Source organism: Colias eurytheme, chromosome 2 (assembly GCF_061535395.1).
Source record: "Colias eurytheme isolate Ceu_HAF_F1 chromosome 2, ilColEury1 Martin Lab GWU primary, whole genome shotgun sequence".
Classification (NCBI taxonomy): domain Eukaryota; kingdom Metazoa; phylum Arthropoda; class Insecta; order Lepidoptera; family Pieridae; genus Colias; species Colias eurytheme.
In genome coordinates, this window is record NC_142981.1 from 6,699,845 (window position 1) to 6,715,157 (window position 15,313).

Consider the following 15,313-nt stretch of genomic DNA (forward strand, 5'->3'; position numbering starts at 1 on the left):
AAAATGAACTCTATAAAAATACATTCTGATAATGCAATTATACTCGATATTTATTGCGGCGTTTTCCTGATATCATATATTTAATGCAATCTTTTCGCAACAATGAATACATTACTCACATAAAATGTTGAAATTGCAGTCCAATCTGAAGACGATGGTTGGTCCGCCGTCGTTGGAGATAGCGGCCGACTCGCAGCGCCGAATGACGCACATGACGGAGCCGGCCTCCTCCGTGGATGAGCCGCGTACCGGCGCAGCGTGAATTATGCTATCCACGAACCTTTAAAAAACAAACAAGGTTACTTTTTAGAAGACAATGAAAAAAACCGTTACCTACTCAGAAAGTGAGAGTACCATTTAATATATTTTCCTTACAGTATATTAAACGGATCTTACTAGGCAAACTAAATTGTTGTAAAATCATTAATATTCGGTAATTAATTATTTAAAACATAATTATAACATAATATCTATAGCTGATAATAAACACTATCTATTGATAGGTATAACTACTATAATGCTTTAGAACTACAATGATTTCATCAATGTTATATAGCTGTATCAATTTTTATCAAAATATGTATACACAATACAATATGATCGCAAGTGAATAACAATTAATATTTTATGAGACATTTCATTTTTAAAATATTGTGTAATGAAACATTTTGCGAGCATTTATAATAATATGATGCAAGTCTTATCTATGCATAATATTTAATTGATTGATAAATTAAAAACAAAGACTCTGCTAATAAAATGTTTGTTTTATAGATTTAAAAATCTACCGTACCTGGTACCATCGGTCACACCGGAGTCGTTAACAATAAAGCGCGCTTGTATGTTCTGGAACTTATCAGAGTCCGTGGAGCCCCAGGTAAAAGTCTGAATATTCCTCAGCAAAGGTTTAAGTTTTGCATGATCATCTACATGCAACAGCGAGAAAATAGATTTTTTATACAACTCCGTTCTTTCAGTGAGGATTAAGTCCTTAATATTTTCAGTTACACATTCTATTTCCCCTTTCGAGTTGATTTCCATCAAAATCAACCCCAGAACACCCGTGTAATGTTTCACTGCCTGTAATAAGCAAGATGTTTGTGTAAGGGGTGATGCGAAAATATAATGGCATCTATGTAACTAACATTTATGATGTTTTAAAAAAGCTATTACAAAGAAGAAAAAGCACTAACAGAATTATTTTCTTAAACAAGCATTACAAAATGTAAGTGTCAATGTTTTACTAATAGACTAGAGTAGATAATTTTTGAAACAAAAAAAAATCGCAGTCGGATGAAACCCATTAGAAAAGGAGGGGTATATGATAAAAATGTAAGGAAAAATAAATTACGGTCAATCCGAGTTCGGGAAGCGGGAGGGGGGAGCTTTTAAGAGAAAAAAATGGTTTCTCTCGATTTCCGACAAAACTACAAGTCCTATAGAAAAAAGTTCAATGGCAAAGTTGTAGGTAATTAAAAGTTCTACAACTTTTGTATTCACAATTTTTTCACATAACCTAAAAATTTAGGTGAAAAATTTAAAAAACCAAGTTTTTGGTCTTTTGTTTCTATCTACTTCAATATTTATTTTTTTTCTACGAAATTTGGTGGAAACTTACTTTATTATGTCCCAAATACACTGTAATTTATTTGATTGAAAATATTTATTTTTTCGCCTTATTTTGAATTAATACCAAAAAAACAACCTAATTTTCAATCGAAAAGTCACCCGTCAAAATATCAGCTTTTTTCAAAAACTTGGGGTGCCTTTTGTTCATTGAAATCTCTACTTTCATATGGTGTAAAAAAAATAAACACCACCATAGTAAATGTTCTCAGGAAATGCATACAAACAGTCTGAAAATTAGCTTTTACTAAATCAGGCACACTTCTCGAACTACCTGAAATGTTTTTATCGACATCATTTTGCTTTTGAATATGCTGTAAAATATTAAACATAGAACAGATAATTATTTTTCTTTTGAAATATTACCGAAAAGCCGATACAAGAGAAGCTATAGAGTTCAAGAAGTGTGCCTGATTTAGTAAAAGCTAATTTTCAGACTGTTTGTATGCATTTCCTGAGAACATTTACTATGGTGGTGTTTATTTTTTTTACACCATATGAAAGTAGAGATTTCAATGAATAAAAGGCACCCCAAGTTTTTGAAAAAAGCTGATATTTTGACGGGTGACTTTTCGATTGAAAATTAGGTTGTTTTTTTGGTATTAATTCAAAATAAGGCGAAAAAATAAATATTTTCAATCAAATAAATTACAGTGTATTTGGGACATAATAAAGTAAGTTTCCACCAAATTTCGTAGAAAAAAAATAAATTTTGAAGTAGATAGAAATAAAAGACCAAAAACTTGGTTTTTTGAATTTTTCACCTAAATTTTTAGGTTATGTGAAAAAATTGTGAATACAAAAGTTGTAGAACTTTTAATTACCTACAACTTTGCCATTGAACTTTTTTCTATAGGACTTGTAGTTTTGTCGGAAATCGAGAGAAACCATTTTTTTCTCTTAAAAGCTCCCCCCTCCCGCTTCCCGAACTCGGATTGACCGTAATTTATTTTTCCTTACATTTTTATCATATACCCCTCCTTTTCTAATGGGTTTCATCCGACTGCGATTTTTTTTATCTTTTCATTATTTTCAAAGGCTTCTACCCCAGTGTATAAGCATGACCGTATTGTTTAATCGTATACTTGTGAATCATAAGGCTATCTGGACACAATATTATATGAAGTTCAGATAAAAAATTGTAGCTGTATATGTATTTTAGTAAAAATGTTTCTATTACGTGGTAAGAGGCAAGAGCCCAAGCGTAATTATTGTTGATCGAAGCCACAAATTATGACGAAAATCAATATTCAAAGTAGCAAATGTAATGAAATATCAAAGTTCTCACCTCTATGAGGGTACTGATTTCTGTGTACTGGTATCCGGCTGCTGGCGGCTGTGGCTGGGTAGAGCTGACTTCGCCGGCTTGCACAGGGGACAGGCATTGGTTCACGCGTAGTGGACAATCATTGGGACAATCACGTCGTCGATTCAACACGTCTTGAATTTGTCGCGTTGCTTCTCTTACAATTCCGTTCTTATCTGGCTGCTTCACTTCAGCTAAACATGTGCCCAACAACTCCTCCAATTGATTTATGACTTCGTTTTCAAGCTCTCTACGTCGTTTCTCGTTGAAGCACTTGTTTCTGGAAGTAAACATTTTTCGTTAATTTCTTAATAATGTGAAATTATAAGTTTCTTCCTAAATAATAATATCTTTCAGCAGAAGACCTCAACAAATGTGCATTTTCATAAAAACAATCAATACAACATTTAATACAACAAAAGTGAAATAGTATTGCTGTATTATAATATATGAAAGATATCATAGAAAACAATAAACATTATAGTATAAAAACATATTACAATGTTCACAAAATTTGCAGTTTTGAAATTCAAACCATTGTATTTAAAGCTACATATATATTTAAGCGACTAAACATTTAGCGTGTTAAAAATATATATTATAAAACAATAATACAAATTAATATTCATCTAATTAAAATTAAAATAATTAAATAAATTTATAAATGAAACTCCACATGCATAAGCAAAACACGTATCTATATATGGCGCATTTATTAAAAGAAAAACCTATACACCTCTATGAAATGAATAGTCTTCGTCCATCCTTTTTCATTTACTTAGATGCATGTACGTATATGATATTCTTGAATCATTAATACATATTTACAAAAAGCCATCATGTAGAGGAATTTCCCACCTCTTGCGTCTTAAATTGCAACTCCAATATTTAATTGGTTTGCCGGCCTGCTACTACTACTACTTGTAGATACTGTTATCAGAAAAAATGCATCTTAAAAACGTATCCCTATTACCCACATCTCGACTTAAGCCTTCATACAATCTGAGTTAGTTGGAGGGTTCTTTATTTATATCTGCATCTAAGTATCCGGCATTATAACAACGGCTGATTTCATGAGGGCGACTCTTAATTATATCCGACGTATTTCAAAACGCAGTCTATGCATGCAATATCAAATAGACAACATCTATAGATCTACTGCACACTACGCTGCAGCGACGCGACGCTGATTAGTGATTAGTAATATTTTGCGCCTTATCTCTGAATGACATGAACAAATTTCCACCAGCCAAATTTTGCTCTTATAATTATTTATGACCTCACATTATTTTTATTATATTATGTGTTATGTAATTGATATACCTAGTGTGTCCTAGGTCCCGAAATATTTTAATAGTTAAACATAATGTAAAACATAAAAACATTATAAAGAAGATTAATATAATTATTATATAACTAATGAGTAAAATTGTGTTTTTATAATTATGTTTTTCATCCCTATCCCTACAAACATGTTGTATGTTTGTAGTTTGTACTGTAGGTATTTCCTAAATAATTGAGTTAACGAAAATTACTGAATCTAAAATAATTTAAATAATAATTAGTAATCTGATTGGACGATACAAATGCGTTACTAGTGTAGTAATAATAGCATTTAGCTATTGTTTGCGTGATATTTATTTTCTTCTCTCAAGTTATCTTAGTTTGCAGCATTATCTCGTAATAACGCACGCATAAAGAAACAAGATTGTATGAAATTAAGAGTGAAAATAAATCGAAATGTGCCTGCATACATCTTAATTTATTTATAAATGCATGATCATGCGAACGTAGTCATTATATATTAAATTTACTACGATATAACAATTTGTTTTAATAATAGTCATAAAAAAAATAAACTGAAAGGGGAAAGTAATGAACAATCTCGTCGAATTTTATGTTTTCCAATTCGCAAGATACGTACATTTGAGATTGAGGCTGATTGCCAGACTTTTTTCTTATCTTCTTAACTGGCGCAGTCACGCTCATCTTGCCTTGCATCCCCCTCCATGTGTCTCCCAGTTGGAGGTCACAGGATTCAATTCTACAGAAGCAGCAAACAAAATTAGCTATTATTAAATCAGTGTTCTAATGATGGCGGTCATGAATATGATTGATGTAATGATTTTAAATACGAAACAAAATCAAACATTTTCTAACATTACAAACCGATCGAATAAATGCACTTTTTGTATGATTTTAAGCGCTTTGCCCCAAATCTATTGGCCTTGAACGACCGCAGTAAGTACCTAGTAAGTGAGTGATATCGCAAACTATAGAACTTAATATTTGGTACCTACAGGTATAAAATAAATGAAATACAACTAACGGATGAGCAAATGAGTACGACATTTTGCCATCCAATTTTAATTAAATTCTTATATAGGTAGGTAGTCATAGATTAGTGATAAGATAACGCTACATGACAAATAAAAAAAAGGGAAAATACTACTTAACCCATTGACCACCGTAAGGCCCGATCGGGGCGCGACACAATAGATTTTCTATTGTGTCTGTGATTCCGAGGACTGATGGATTAATTTACTACTTGAGTAAACTAAATTGTAGCAGATCTAATATAAGCCTTTAAATAAATTCTTAATTTCTTATTTGCAAATAAGGAATGTACTTTATTGGCCAACTCTATATCCTTATACAGACAAATAGTATACTATGAATTTGAGCATAAGAATTGTTTTTGAAATAAAGGCAGTCCAAAGAAATATACCCGAAAGATTTATCTACGCTACCTATAGTCTATAGCCCTAAAGCAACGTATATATCTTAATTCTTAACTTGGACGACTCGTATCGAATGCCAAATGAAGAATTGACTGAAGCTTGATGCGAAAGAGGGACAGAGATACCAGTTAAACGACGCCTACCGAGGAGCCCCACAACGCAACCTCACTGCGACGGGCGGACGCGCAACCTTGAAATAATAATGTTCGGAATAACAACGTAACATAAGCGTGACCAGAAATAGGTAGTATAACAAATAATTCGCCAAATTGTGAAGTACTCAAGGGCTCCTCAATACAATGACTTACAATGCAATACTAAACAATGAATAACAATAATACGGTTAGGTGTTTTGAGATTACACACAATTACATATTATTCAATAATGATAACACTGTTAGCGGTTAACTTTGTCAGCTCGATTGACCAGTTAAAATTGACACTGAATCGGTGAAAGTTGATAAGTATCGGAGGTGTTACGCGATCGAAGATTTCGCTTTTTCAATTGTTACTCAACAAGTATTCGTCATGAACCACACAGCCTGCAATGCTAAAGTCGTACTAAATGATGTTTGCCATTTAATTATCAAATACATAAGCAGCTGAAACTATATTAAAACAATACACAAACAGGCTTTAAAGAAGATTAAAATGTAGAGGTAAATTACTTAAAGTGTAGCAAAATAAAGGAGTAACTTTAGGCAAGGCCGCGGACTAAACCACCTTGCTTGTTCGATAAAATCTTCTAACAATTATTATTTGGGGTCATAATATAATATTTAGAGCGTGTTATAGTTTTATATCAGATGATCCATTTATTTTCTCTTTGTTTTGTAAAAATAATAAAGGTGTATGGTAGAGATAGAATTTTACATCAAATATTACATACATAATGCTGTGAATGGTTGGGGTTTTGTCGACATTTTCCTCTGTCGAAACGATTTTCGATATTACAAATATGTACAATAATTTCTGTACGGTTCATTTCAATTTATCAAAATAATCATGGAATGGTCGATCTTTACCAATTGCGATACAAAGTATGGGTTGCGATCACAATATTTTATTTTATCGATGCCTGTGTAGAAAATATAAAAAGGGAAGATTTCTATAAATTGATTATTTCACTTTTTGCTAATATAGCGAGTGCAAAAGAGGATAGAGAATATAAGAAGATAAGTAGATTGGCTACTCCGATGTGTTTGTCATCATGGTTTTATGATTGTTTGGATATACTTTTTTGTACAAGACTATTTTTGCTGATATTGTAGACAATTGTTTGGTAGGGGCAAAAATGCCTTCCTATTATAGACGTCGATGACAAGTTCAACTACATATTACATGTACATATATGCAAAGTAGAAGATCAATAATCAGAAGCCTACGACGAAATTTGGACAGGATCAGAAAATCAGAATTATAATATCAGCTGCCTCTTTAAGGCATTATGTACTTAAATAATCTATAGTAAATCTATTAGGTACAATTTAGGTAAAATGTTGATACTTATTTTGATAACCTAAGGCTTGTTACTTGGAATGGAATATGTACTTTGTTAACACATAACCATCAACCACATCACTTTATAGGTAAAGGCGATCAGATCGCAGCCGCCAAAGCATCGTTGAAACTTAATTGTAAGAACTCGAGTTGAGCAAGAGATGCTAAGACAGAAAAATACAGATCATACAGATTTCCCAAGATGTAAGCATGACATATGTACCACACCACGCCACCGCAAAAAGTAGGATAAGTAAAGGATAAATAAGAAAAATTGAAAGAGGACAATGTGACCAATAAACCATGTAAAAATAAGATAAATTACGTATCAGTTAACGGCCGATGGCCGTTGGGGCAGAAAGGTTCTCGAATGGAGACGACGCAGCGTAGGACGGCCTCAAACAAGATGGACAGACGACCTGATCAAGGTGGCGGGGAGCCGCTGTATGCAGGCCGCTGGTGATCGGCCGCTCTGGAAGACTTTGGGGGAGGCCTATGTCCTACAGTGGACGTCCAATGGCTGACGACGACGTATCATTTGGCGAGGTAGATCATCAATCATCAGTAACAATAAATTTTGCCGCTTGTACGACCATAATTGGAAGGCGAATGCTTATTAGATTTAACAGCATTTCATAGATGGCAGGTGTGTACACCTAAATCTTTAAAACGTTCTAAATACGATTCAAAGAATGATTTATCCCCTCTAATCGATCTATACTCTTATTCAAACATAGTCTTAATAAGTAAATCACCACCATAAATAGTAATATAAGTACAATTACATGTTACTGGTTATTACTAACAATGTTTATAATCGTTATCCATACTAATATTATAAATGCGAAAGTAACTCTGTCTGTCTGTCTGTTACTCAATCACGCCTAAACTACAGAACCAATTTTCATGAAATTTGGTATGGAGATATTATGATACCCGAAAAAGGACATAAGCTACTTTTTATCCCGGGAAAATGACGCAATCCCGGAAATCCCACGGGAACGGGAACTATGCGGATTTTTCCTTGAAAACGCGGGCGAAGCCGCGGGCGGAAAGCTAGTTAGAAATAAACGTTAATACGTAAACAACTGTTATTATTATATTACCTACATATATCTGATGGTGCTACATTATTGTATGATGATGATGATAAGAGATTATAGTAATTAGTTTACATTACATAGTTAGATAAAGGCAGACTTAAGTTCCTCATATAGATGATGTTGCAATATGGATCATGAAATGAAATAAATTAAGAGAAACAATGATATGTCAGATATGTATTACAACATGTTGATGAAATGCTGACTTCTCGTTTCCATATGTTTTATTTAACATAATAACACGATACAATAATTGTTGCCATTTTTCAATTTAACATAATCTTCAATAGTACACTCTGGTCATTTTTACATTTAATTAAAGGTAGTAGGAATCTCTATTTTAGTTATATCACTTATATAATTTTCAATCTCTTCGCGTAGGTAAGAGGTATTTTCAAATGTTTTATATATATGAGTAGTTACCTACTCTTAATCAGTATCATTAATCTTGAAAAATAAATATAAGTACCTATTTGTTTTAGTTGTTTAAAATCTTTTATGACTAATATTCTCCATCAACCTTTTCTAAAAGCAAACCACTTGTGGAATCTAAGTAGTTTTCAAGGTATTGCCCATTTACCTTGATAATGTGTTAACGGCAACATCAATGTCGAAAAAGATATCAACAAGCTCTTCAACTTCAGAATCTGGAGTCATTGAAGGTGGCAAGGTCGGAGTATGTGGAACTCCATCAGGGGAGTGATTGACACTCTTGAAGAGCAGGGTTTCTGTCTGGACCATAGGCAACATTGCTACAGGCTCCGCTGAATCTGCTCGCTACCACCACTGTCGTGATGAAAGTCACTGTCTATAAGTTTAGATGTAATACACAGTTTGAATCCGCATCCAAACACACACTGCATTGCGCCACGCTCGCCGCGACGCTATATTTCAAAGTTAATTAGCTACCTAATAATCCATTCAATCTTACACTATTCCCTCATATAACATAGTTTAACTCGGAATGTTTTTGCAAAACAAACGTCTACTGAAGGAAAACGTGCACTAACTTTATTACGCAGCTAATTAAATAATGCAATTCCCTATTGATAGGTGTCTCGTGCGAAACGTTCGCTACAAAACGACGATGAAAGTCAACTGAAAGACGAGACACACATATACATACATCCTTGTCGTTCACTACTTCACAAATTATCAACACGACGCAGCGCGGCGGCGCGATACGACACGCAGCATCGACGGCGCGGGGAGGTTAGTACCAACATACTTGCTGACCGGCTTTACCATATCGCCGCTACAGTCGCTCGCACGTCATTGCCATCTAGCCGTTTCTCTTTCGATCTCACTCACCGAAACGACACTGATCACATCGTCGAGTAAGGTCGAAAACTTACGAGGATAAACGTATTATCAAAATTTCTGATATTAAAGGAACTATATTTTTTTTTTTACTATACATTAATATGTTTCACTTTCCCCCTCACATACCACTACCTCGTTATTCAGTCGACTTACTCGTTGTACAGATTTAAAGCCGATTTATGTCAATTTAATTTATACGATTAATTGAATATATTTAGCATTATGTACCACTAGCTCCAATCATACATAATATAATTCAGATAATAACAATTTATCGTGTGCAAGCGGACACGAAGATAACTACGCATAGATAGGTGTATATATAGACATGAAAGTGAAATGGAACAGTATTCGTGTCAAGTGCACAATTTAGATAACAAGGTCACTTATTGCATAACTTATTTTAGTGATATTGCCTAGTTAGCCTAACTTGTGCAAAACGACTATTTTAACGGCACCTACATAAATCTGATCATTATTTTCTCATTATGACATTGAGAGTATCAATTAGTATCTTAGAAAAACAAAGTGAAAAAAAATCCTACATCAAAAGTAAAACGTTTTGCCCAAAGATCCGCTAAAAAAAAGATGTATGGTAGAAAATCTACGATTGATTTTCTAGATGTTTTATTTAATAAAATAATATTGTATACATATAACGATATGAAAATACTCATAAAGATCAGTAAAACAAGTAAAGAAGCATAAGTAGAGGAAGAACGACCGTGCGCGGCATGTGCAGATATCGGTGCAGGCGGCCCCGCAGATCTATGTCAGTGGGTCACGGCAATGACGTGGCACACGGCCGCGGCGAGCCGCGCACTTCATTCTAATTCCGCTTCGCCGGTGTCGGTGTCATCGCTTCCCTAGCTACTTTATTGACTCAATGCGAAGACAATAATAATTAACACTTGCTAGCGTTTTTATTGAAATGCAGCAATCGAAGCGGCGGAAACGATAAATGTCCTTATAGGATGAAAAATATTTCAATGTATTGAATCAACATTCCTCGTATTAAAAGTAGAACAACGAGTCATCGAGTATACAGAAATTTCCCGTACCAATTCAAGGTTTCTACGGAATAAAGAGCCTGAGTTAAAATATTCACAAATGACCATTAAATTAATACACATGAACAGTTTTATAGATTTTTTTTGTGGCAACAAATCTGTATCAATCATAGCTCTATAAATGAGTATCGCATTCTAAAACGTCATATTGCAAATTGCATTATAGACCGGGAGATACTGACACAAAATTTCGAGTCATTTGTAATAGGATGGCGGTTCTACAGGGGTCTTAGTACGCAATGACAAAAAGAAAAACGATGGCGTGAACGCTGGTACCGGCGGCTTAGTCGCGTAGGCGTTAGTCGAACTCGTCGGAAAATAGCGAAAGTCAAACGATTTGTAACAGTATGGCACTTATTTTTCCTGTAAGTTTGAGGATCAACAAATATAAATACAAAATTTCAAAGATTTATGTGTTGGAAATCTTCACTTATATAAATTAATAATAAATTAAGTTTTCAAGTATGACAGCACTTTTTCCCCCTACTAGAAGTATGGCAAATATAATAATGGTCACATTTTATCAAATACTCTCCAAAAATCCAAATGCAATACTGATACAAAAACTTTGGCGAAATAAAAATTTTTTGCAGATTTTCGGCGGTATGGCGACCATTTGGAATCGTCCGAAAAGTATGGCATGGCGATTTTCGTAAATGGCTGCACGACGATAGTTACCTGTGCAAAAGTTAGCCTGGTACAAATGGTTGAATGATTGTTTTATTTAAATCAACACATTCTCATCGGTATGGCGGGCTGTAAGTCACACCGGAAAAGTATGGCATGACACTACCGCCTACTACTTTTTTATGGGCTATCGGTAAATTCTAAAATTTTTGTGTTACAAATCGTTTGACTTTCGCTATTTTTCCGACGAGTTCGAGAAACGCCCACGCGACTAAGCCACCGGTACCAGCGTTCACACCATCATTTTTCTTTTTGTCATTGCGTACTAAGACCCCTGTAGAACCGCCATCCTTGTTACAAATGACTCGAAATTTTGTGTCAGTATCTCCCGGTCTATTAGTTATTATAATCTGAATTCGTAATTCACTTCATAATGAACAAAATATGCTTGATGTGTTACTTGTATTAACAGAATTAAAATTCAAATCGGCGTTTAACACCATTAATACAAAGCACAACAGATATTATAGATCAGATATTATATTATGTTTACTTAATTTTTAAAATATATTTAGTGAAGTTATTATGTGGTACTGATCCATGAAGAGGTCTAAAATTTTTCGTTTTTCTACTTACTACTTCTACTTTTATTCCAGTAATATTAGTAGTAGTTTAGTCTAGAAAGTTTTCTGGTAGGTAGTTCGAAAATGAGGGATTTTTAAAATGAGGTACATATATTTTCTACATTGCCACCTCGTATCTTTCTTCTATTTTACTTTTCCTCTCGCACCGCCACATTGGAAAAAAGCATCGTAATGCACGTTTTGTCGATTTAAGAAAAAATATCTACTGACTAAATAAACTAGAGAAAATTTCCAACAATTTCGATTTTAGCAACCTTTTTCATAAAATCTTTAGTTTCAGCGTACGCGCGCAGCTGAAAGTTATATTTGCTACACAGACATATTATCTTTACTACGAATTTTCATGGTATGGTAAAATAGAAGACTGGGGGAAGAATTTTTCATGTGGTTTCCTGTGTAAAGTTAATCCACTTGTCATGTACAATTCAGAAATTAAGTTCTGGATGCAGATGCTTCGACAAGGCAGAGAGGTAGGTATACAACACAATAAAATTCAGACACATTTTGTCAGATCAATCTGGAAAAAATCGGAATGTGTGTAGGGAACACTGAAACTTTAGTTAGCATTTCGTTTCATTCGGATTTGTACGATCTTTTTTTCGATCGATCGAGGTAAAAATCATGAATACGTTCTGTCCTTATTGATTTATAAAGAGTGTATGTAACACGACTATCTTATAACAAATAGGTATAGATATTAGATATACTTAGATTAAGTACATAATAATATATAATAATAATTAATATATTAAACTATTTCAATAACGAATAGCTCGGCGGTATTTTTGGAAAGACATGCCTAATAAATCCTCGTAATCTTTCAATTTTATGTTGTTATAAAAAATTACAGGTAAAAAGATTCAGTAAATATATATTGCACGTAGGTAAACCGTAAGTCAGGTTTTACAAAACAATTGGCGAGCGATTGTAACAAAGTTATAACAATATAATCATAATAAACAAATAGGTATCTGAGTAAACTGATGAGGTTCAAATCTCACGAGAGCCTTTGCAATTTGATGAAATGAGACTAGTAATGAGAGTACAAATTGCTTAATATATTGCTCGGGGATCATGTGAGATATTTCCATTTAATTCTCATAATTAACTCATTTTGTGCACATCATCACTACATAGTATAAAACAAAGTCGCTTTCTCTGTCCCTTTGTCCCTATGTATATTGATGCGGTTTTTTTAATAGATAGAGTGATTCAAGAGGAAGGTTTTAGTATATATTTTATTATGTTTTAGACAAAGCGGGCAAAGCCGCGGGCGGAAAGCTAGTTTATGATAAAATACTGTTTTAAAAATGAAACGAGAGTTTAATTTATTTAACCTATAAACTGAAACTTCCTATTTATAACATAGAAAACATTGGACAAATATTCTGTACGCCATTCTAAATAAGATTTCGATAAAATTCTCATGAAATTAGTGTTCGAGTTAGTCACGGCTAATCTCAAATAATTCCCACAGTCACTCTGCACCCTTCTCCGGTTCCACCAACAAACTATGAAAAATACGAATTATGTTATTGTTATATATCTGAATTATATTACATATCTATAAATAACAGTGCTTGGATCTCAACGGCAAATGGCAAAGATGGAAATAAAGAATGATTTGTCTCTAGTTAAAAGATATAGAGGAGTATGAATCAATCATCGAAAATGAAAAAACGTATAATAACGATCAAATGTTGTTATAAAAAAATTTTTACTAATTCGTATATTGGTCCTTATCTTCTATCAAAAATTATTATGGCTGTTCCAAGGAGATACTCTAGGAAAATCAATGTATTTTTTGTCAAAAGATATAGAACCAATTTAGGCTTCAACAGCGTCATTGCTAGAGTTTGTCGGGAACATAATATGCAGATTATTTAAATAGTACAAAAGTTGACATCAACTTCCTTAGTTAGTTTGCATATAAAAACGTTATACATAAAAATTATACTGATAAAAATAATGTTTTCTGGTTAGAATTTAAACTACGATTTAGAAGCTATAATTTGATACAACTCAAAAACGCATGTTGTATTTGCCTGTAATTGGATCTACATCTTGCTATGCATGCTAATTATGTCACATACTCAAAATATATTATAAACTAGCGGTCCGCCCCGGCTTCGCCCGTGGTACATATTTACGTTTTCTCACTACATAAAAAGTAAAAACCATCCTCGTACTTCAAGGAATATAATAAAAAAAGAATTATCGAAATCGGTTCAGCCGTTCTCGAGTTATGCGCTTACCAACACATTTTGCGATTCATTTTTATATATAAGAAGATATAAGAATAAGATGTACATCTGTTGGCAAATCAAATAAATAAATAAATAAGTACGAGTATGGACGCATATTTCAGAGTAGCCTAATCTACATTAATATTATAAAGAGGAAAACTTTGTTTGATTGTAATGAATAGGCTCATAAACTACTGGACCGATTTTAAAAATTCTTTCACCATTCGAAAGCTACATTATCCACGAGTAGGTAATATAGGATAGGTTTTATAACGGAAATTCCACGGGAACGGGAAATATGCGAGTTTTTCTTTGAAACCGCGGGCGGAGCCGCCGGCGAAAAGCTAGTAATATAATAATGTCGATTAAGGAAAATATTATTTATGAAAACTTGGGCGTTTAGCAGGAAAAAATCTTACGCAAGTCGTACTAACCGCATCAATGCTAAAACGGTTGTCAATACCAATGTTGCTCAACTGTGAGTAAGTTGTAATACTGGTCTTGGTATTGGTATTACCAACGAGTTCTACGTCACAGCTAAAGATTCATTTTCTTTAAACAGAGTATACATATATTTAAGTGTACATACGTTTTTACGATCGTAATTTCTAAGTTACGAGAAGTAGGCGATTTATTCATTACATAAAGGATTATGCATTTTGTTCAACTTAATTTATAGGGATGCTTGCAAGTTAAATGTTATTTATGAAGCTATTAAGAAAATTGATCATGGTGTGAATGATTAAATTATCATACAATATTCTGTTATACTGGGACCGCTAATCTAGTAATGAGAGCGCTAGTCATTCAACAATATGCCGAGCGTTAAATCCGCTCTGTTCAAAGGGCTATGTTAAAATCCGCTAACATTTAACAAGCGTCACTCAACTAGGACGTTGAGTGATGCTTGTTAAATCAACGTTCAGCCCAGTTATTTCATTGAATGTCATCATTCGATGAATCCGCTAGTCATTCCATCAAATAGGAGATTCAACAATTATACTTTAAAACTCTGTTCTAAAAATTATATATCTTCTAACAAAAGAGTGTTACTTCACATCGTTATGATAATGATTTAATTGTTTCGTGAAGTAAGAGTTTTCAGCAGTGAAAGGAATCCTCGCAAA

At 33.5% G+C, this 15,313-nt stretch overlaps 1 protein-coding gene across 5 annotated transcripts in view; it reads right to left on the bottom strand.

Moving 5' to 3' along the window:
• The window catches only part of tai (basic helix-loop-helix family member taiman), a 44,561-nt gene that overhangs the window by 15,083 nt on the left and 14,165 nt on the right, over positions 1–15,313 (bottom strand). For 2 of the 5 annotated variants that reach the window (XM_090113552.1, XM_090113527.1), the window contains exons 1-5: positions 8,857–9,380; positions 4,857–4,976; positions 2,915–3,212; positions 794–1,080; positions 120–280 (exon numbers count right to left, since the gene is read on the bottom strand). In XM_090113552.1, the coding sequence (XP_089969678.1) occupies positions 120–280; positions 794–1,080; positions 2,915–3,212; positions 4,857–4,976; positions 8,857–9,026 (1,036 nt within the window). In that variant the 5' untranslated portion in view covers positions 9,027–9,380. Of the gene's footprint in view, positions 1–119; positions 281–793; positions 1,081–2,914; positions 3,213–4,856; positions 4,977–8,856; positions 9,381–15,313 lie in introns of those variants that run through there. The other 3 variants (XM_090113542.1, XM_090113535.1, XM_090113559.1) reach the window with 3 other exon arrangements.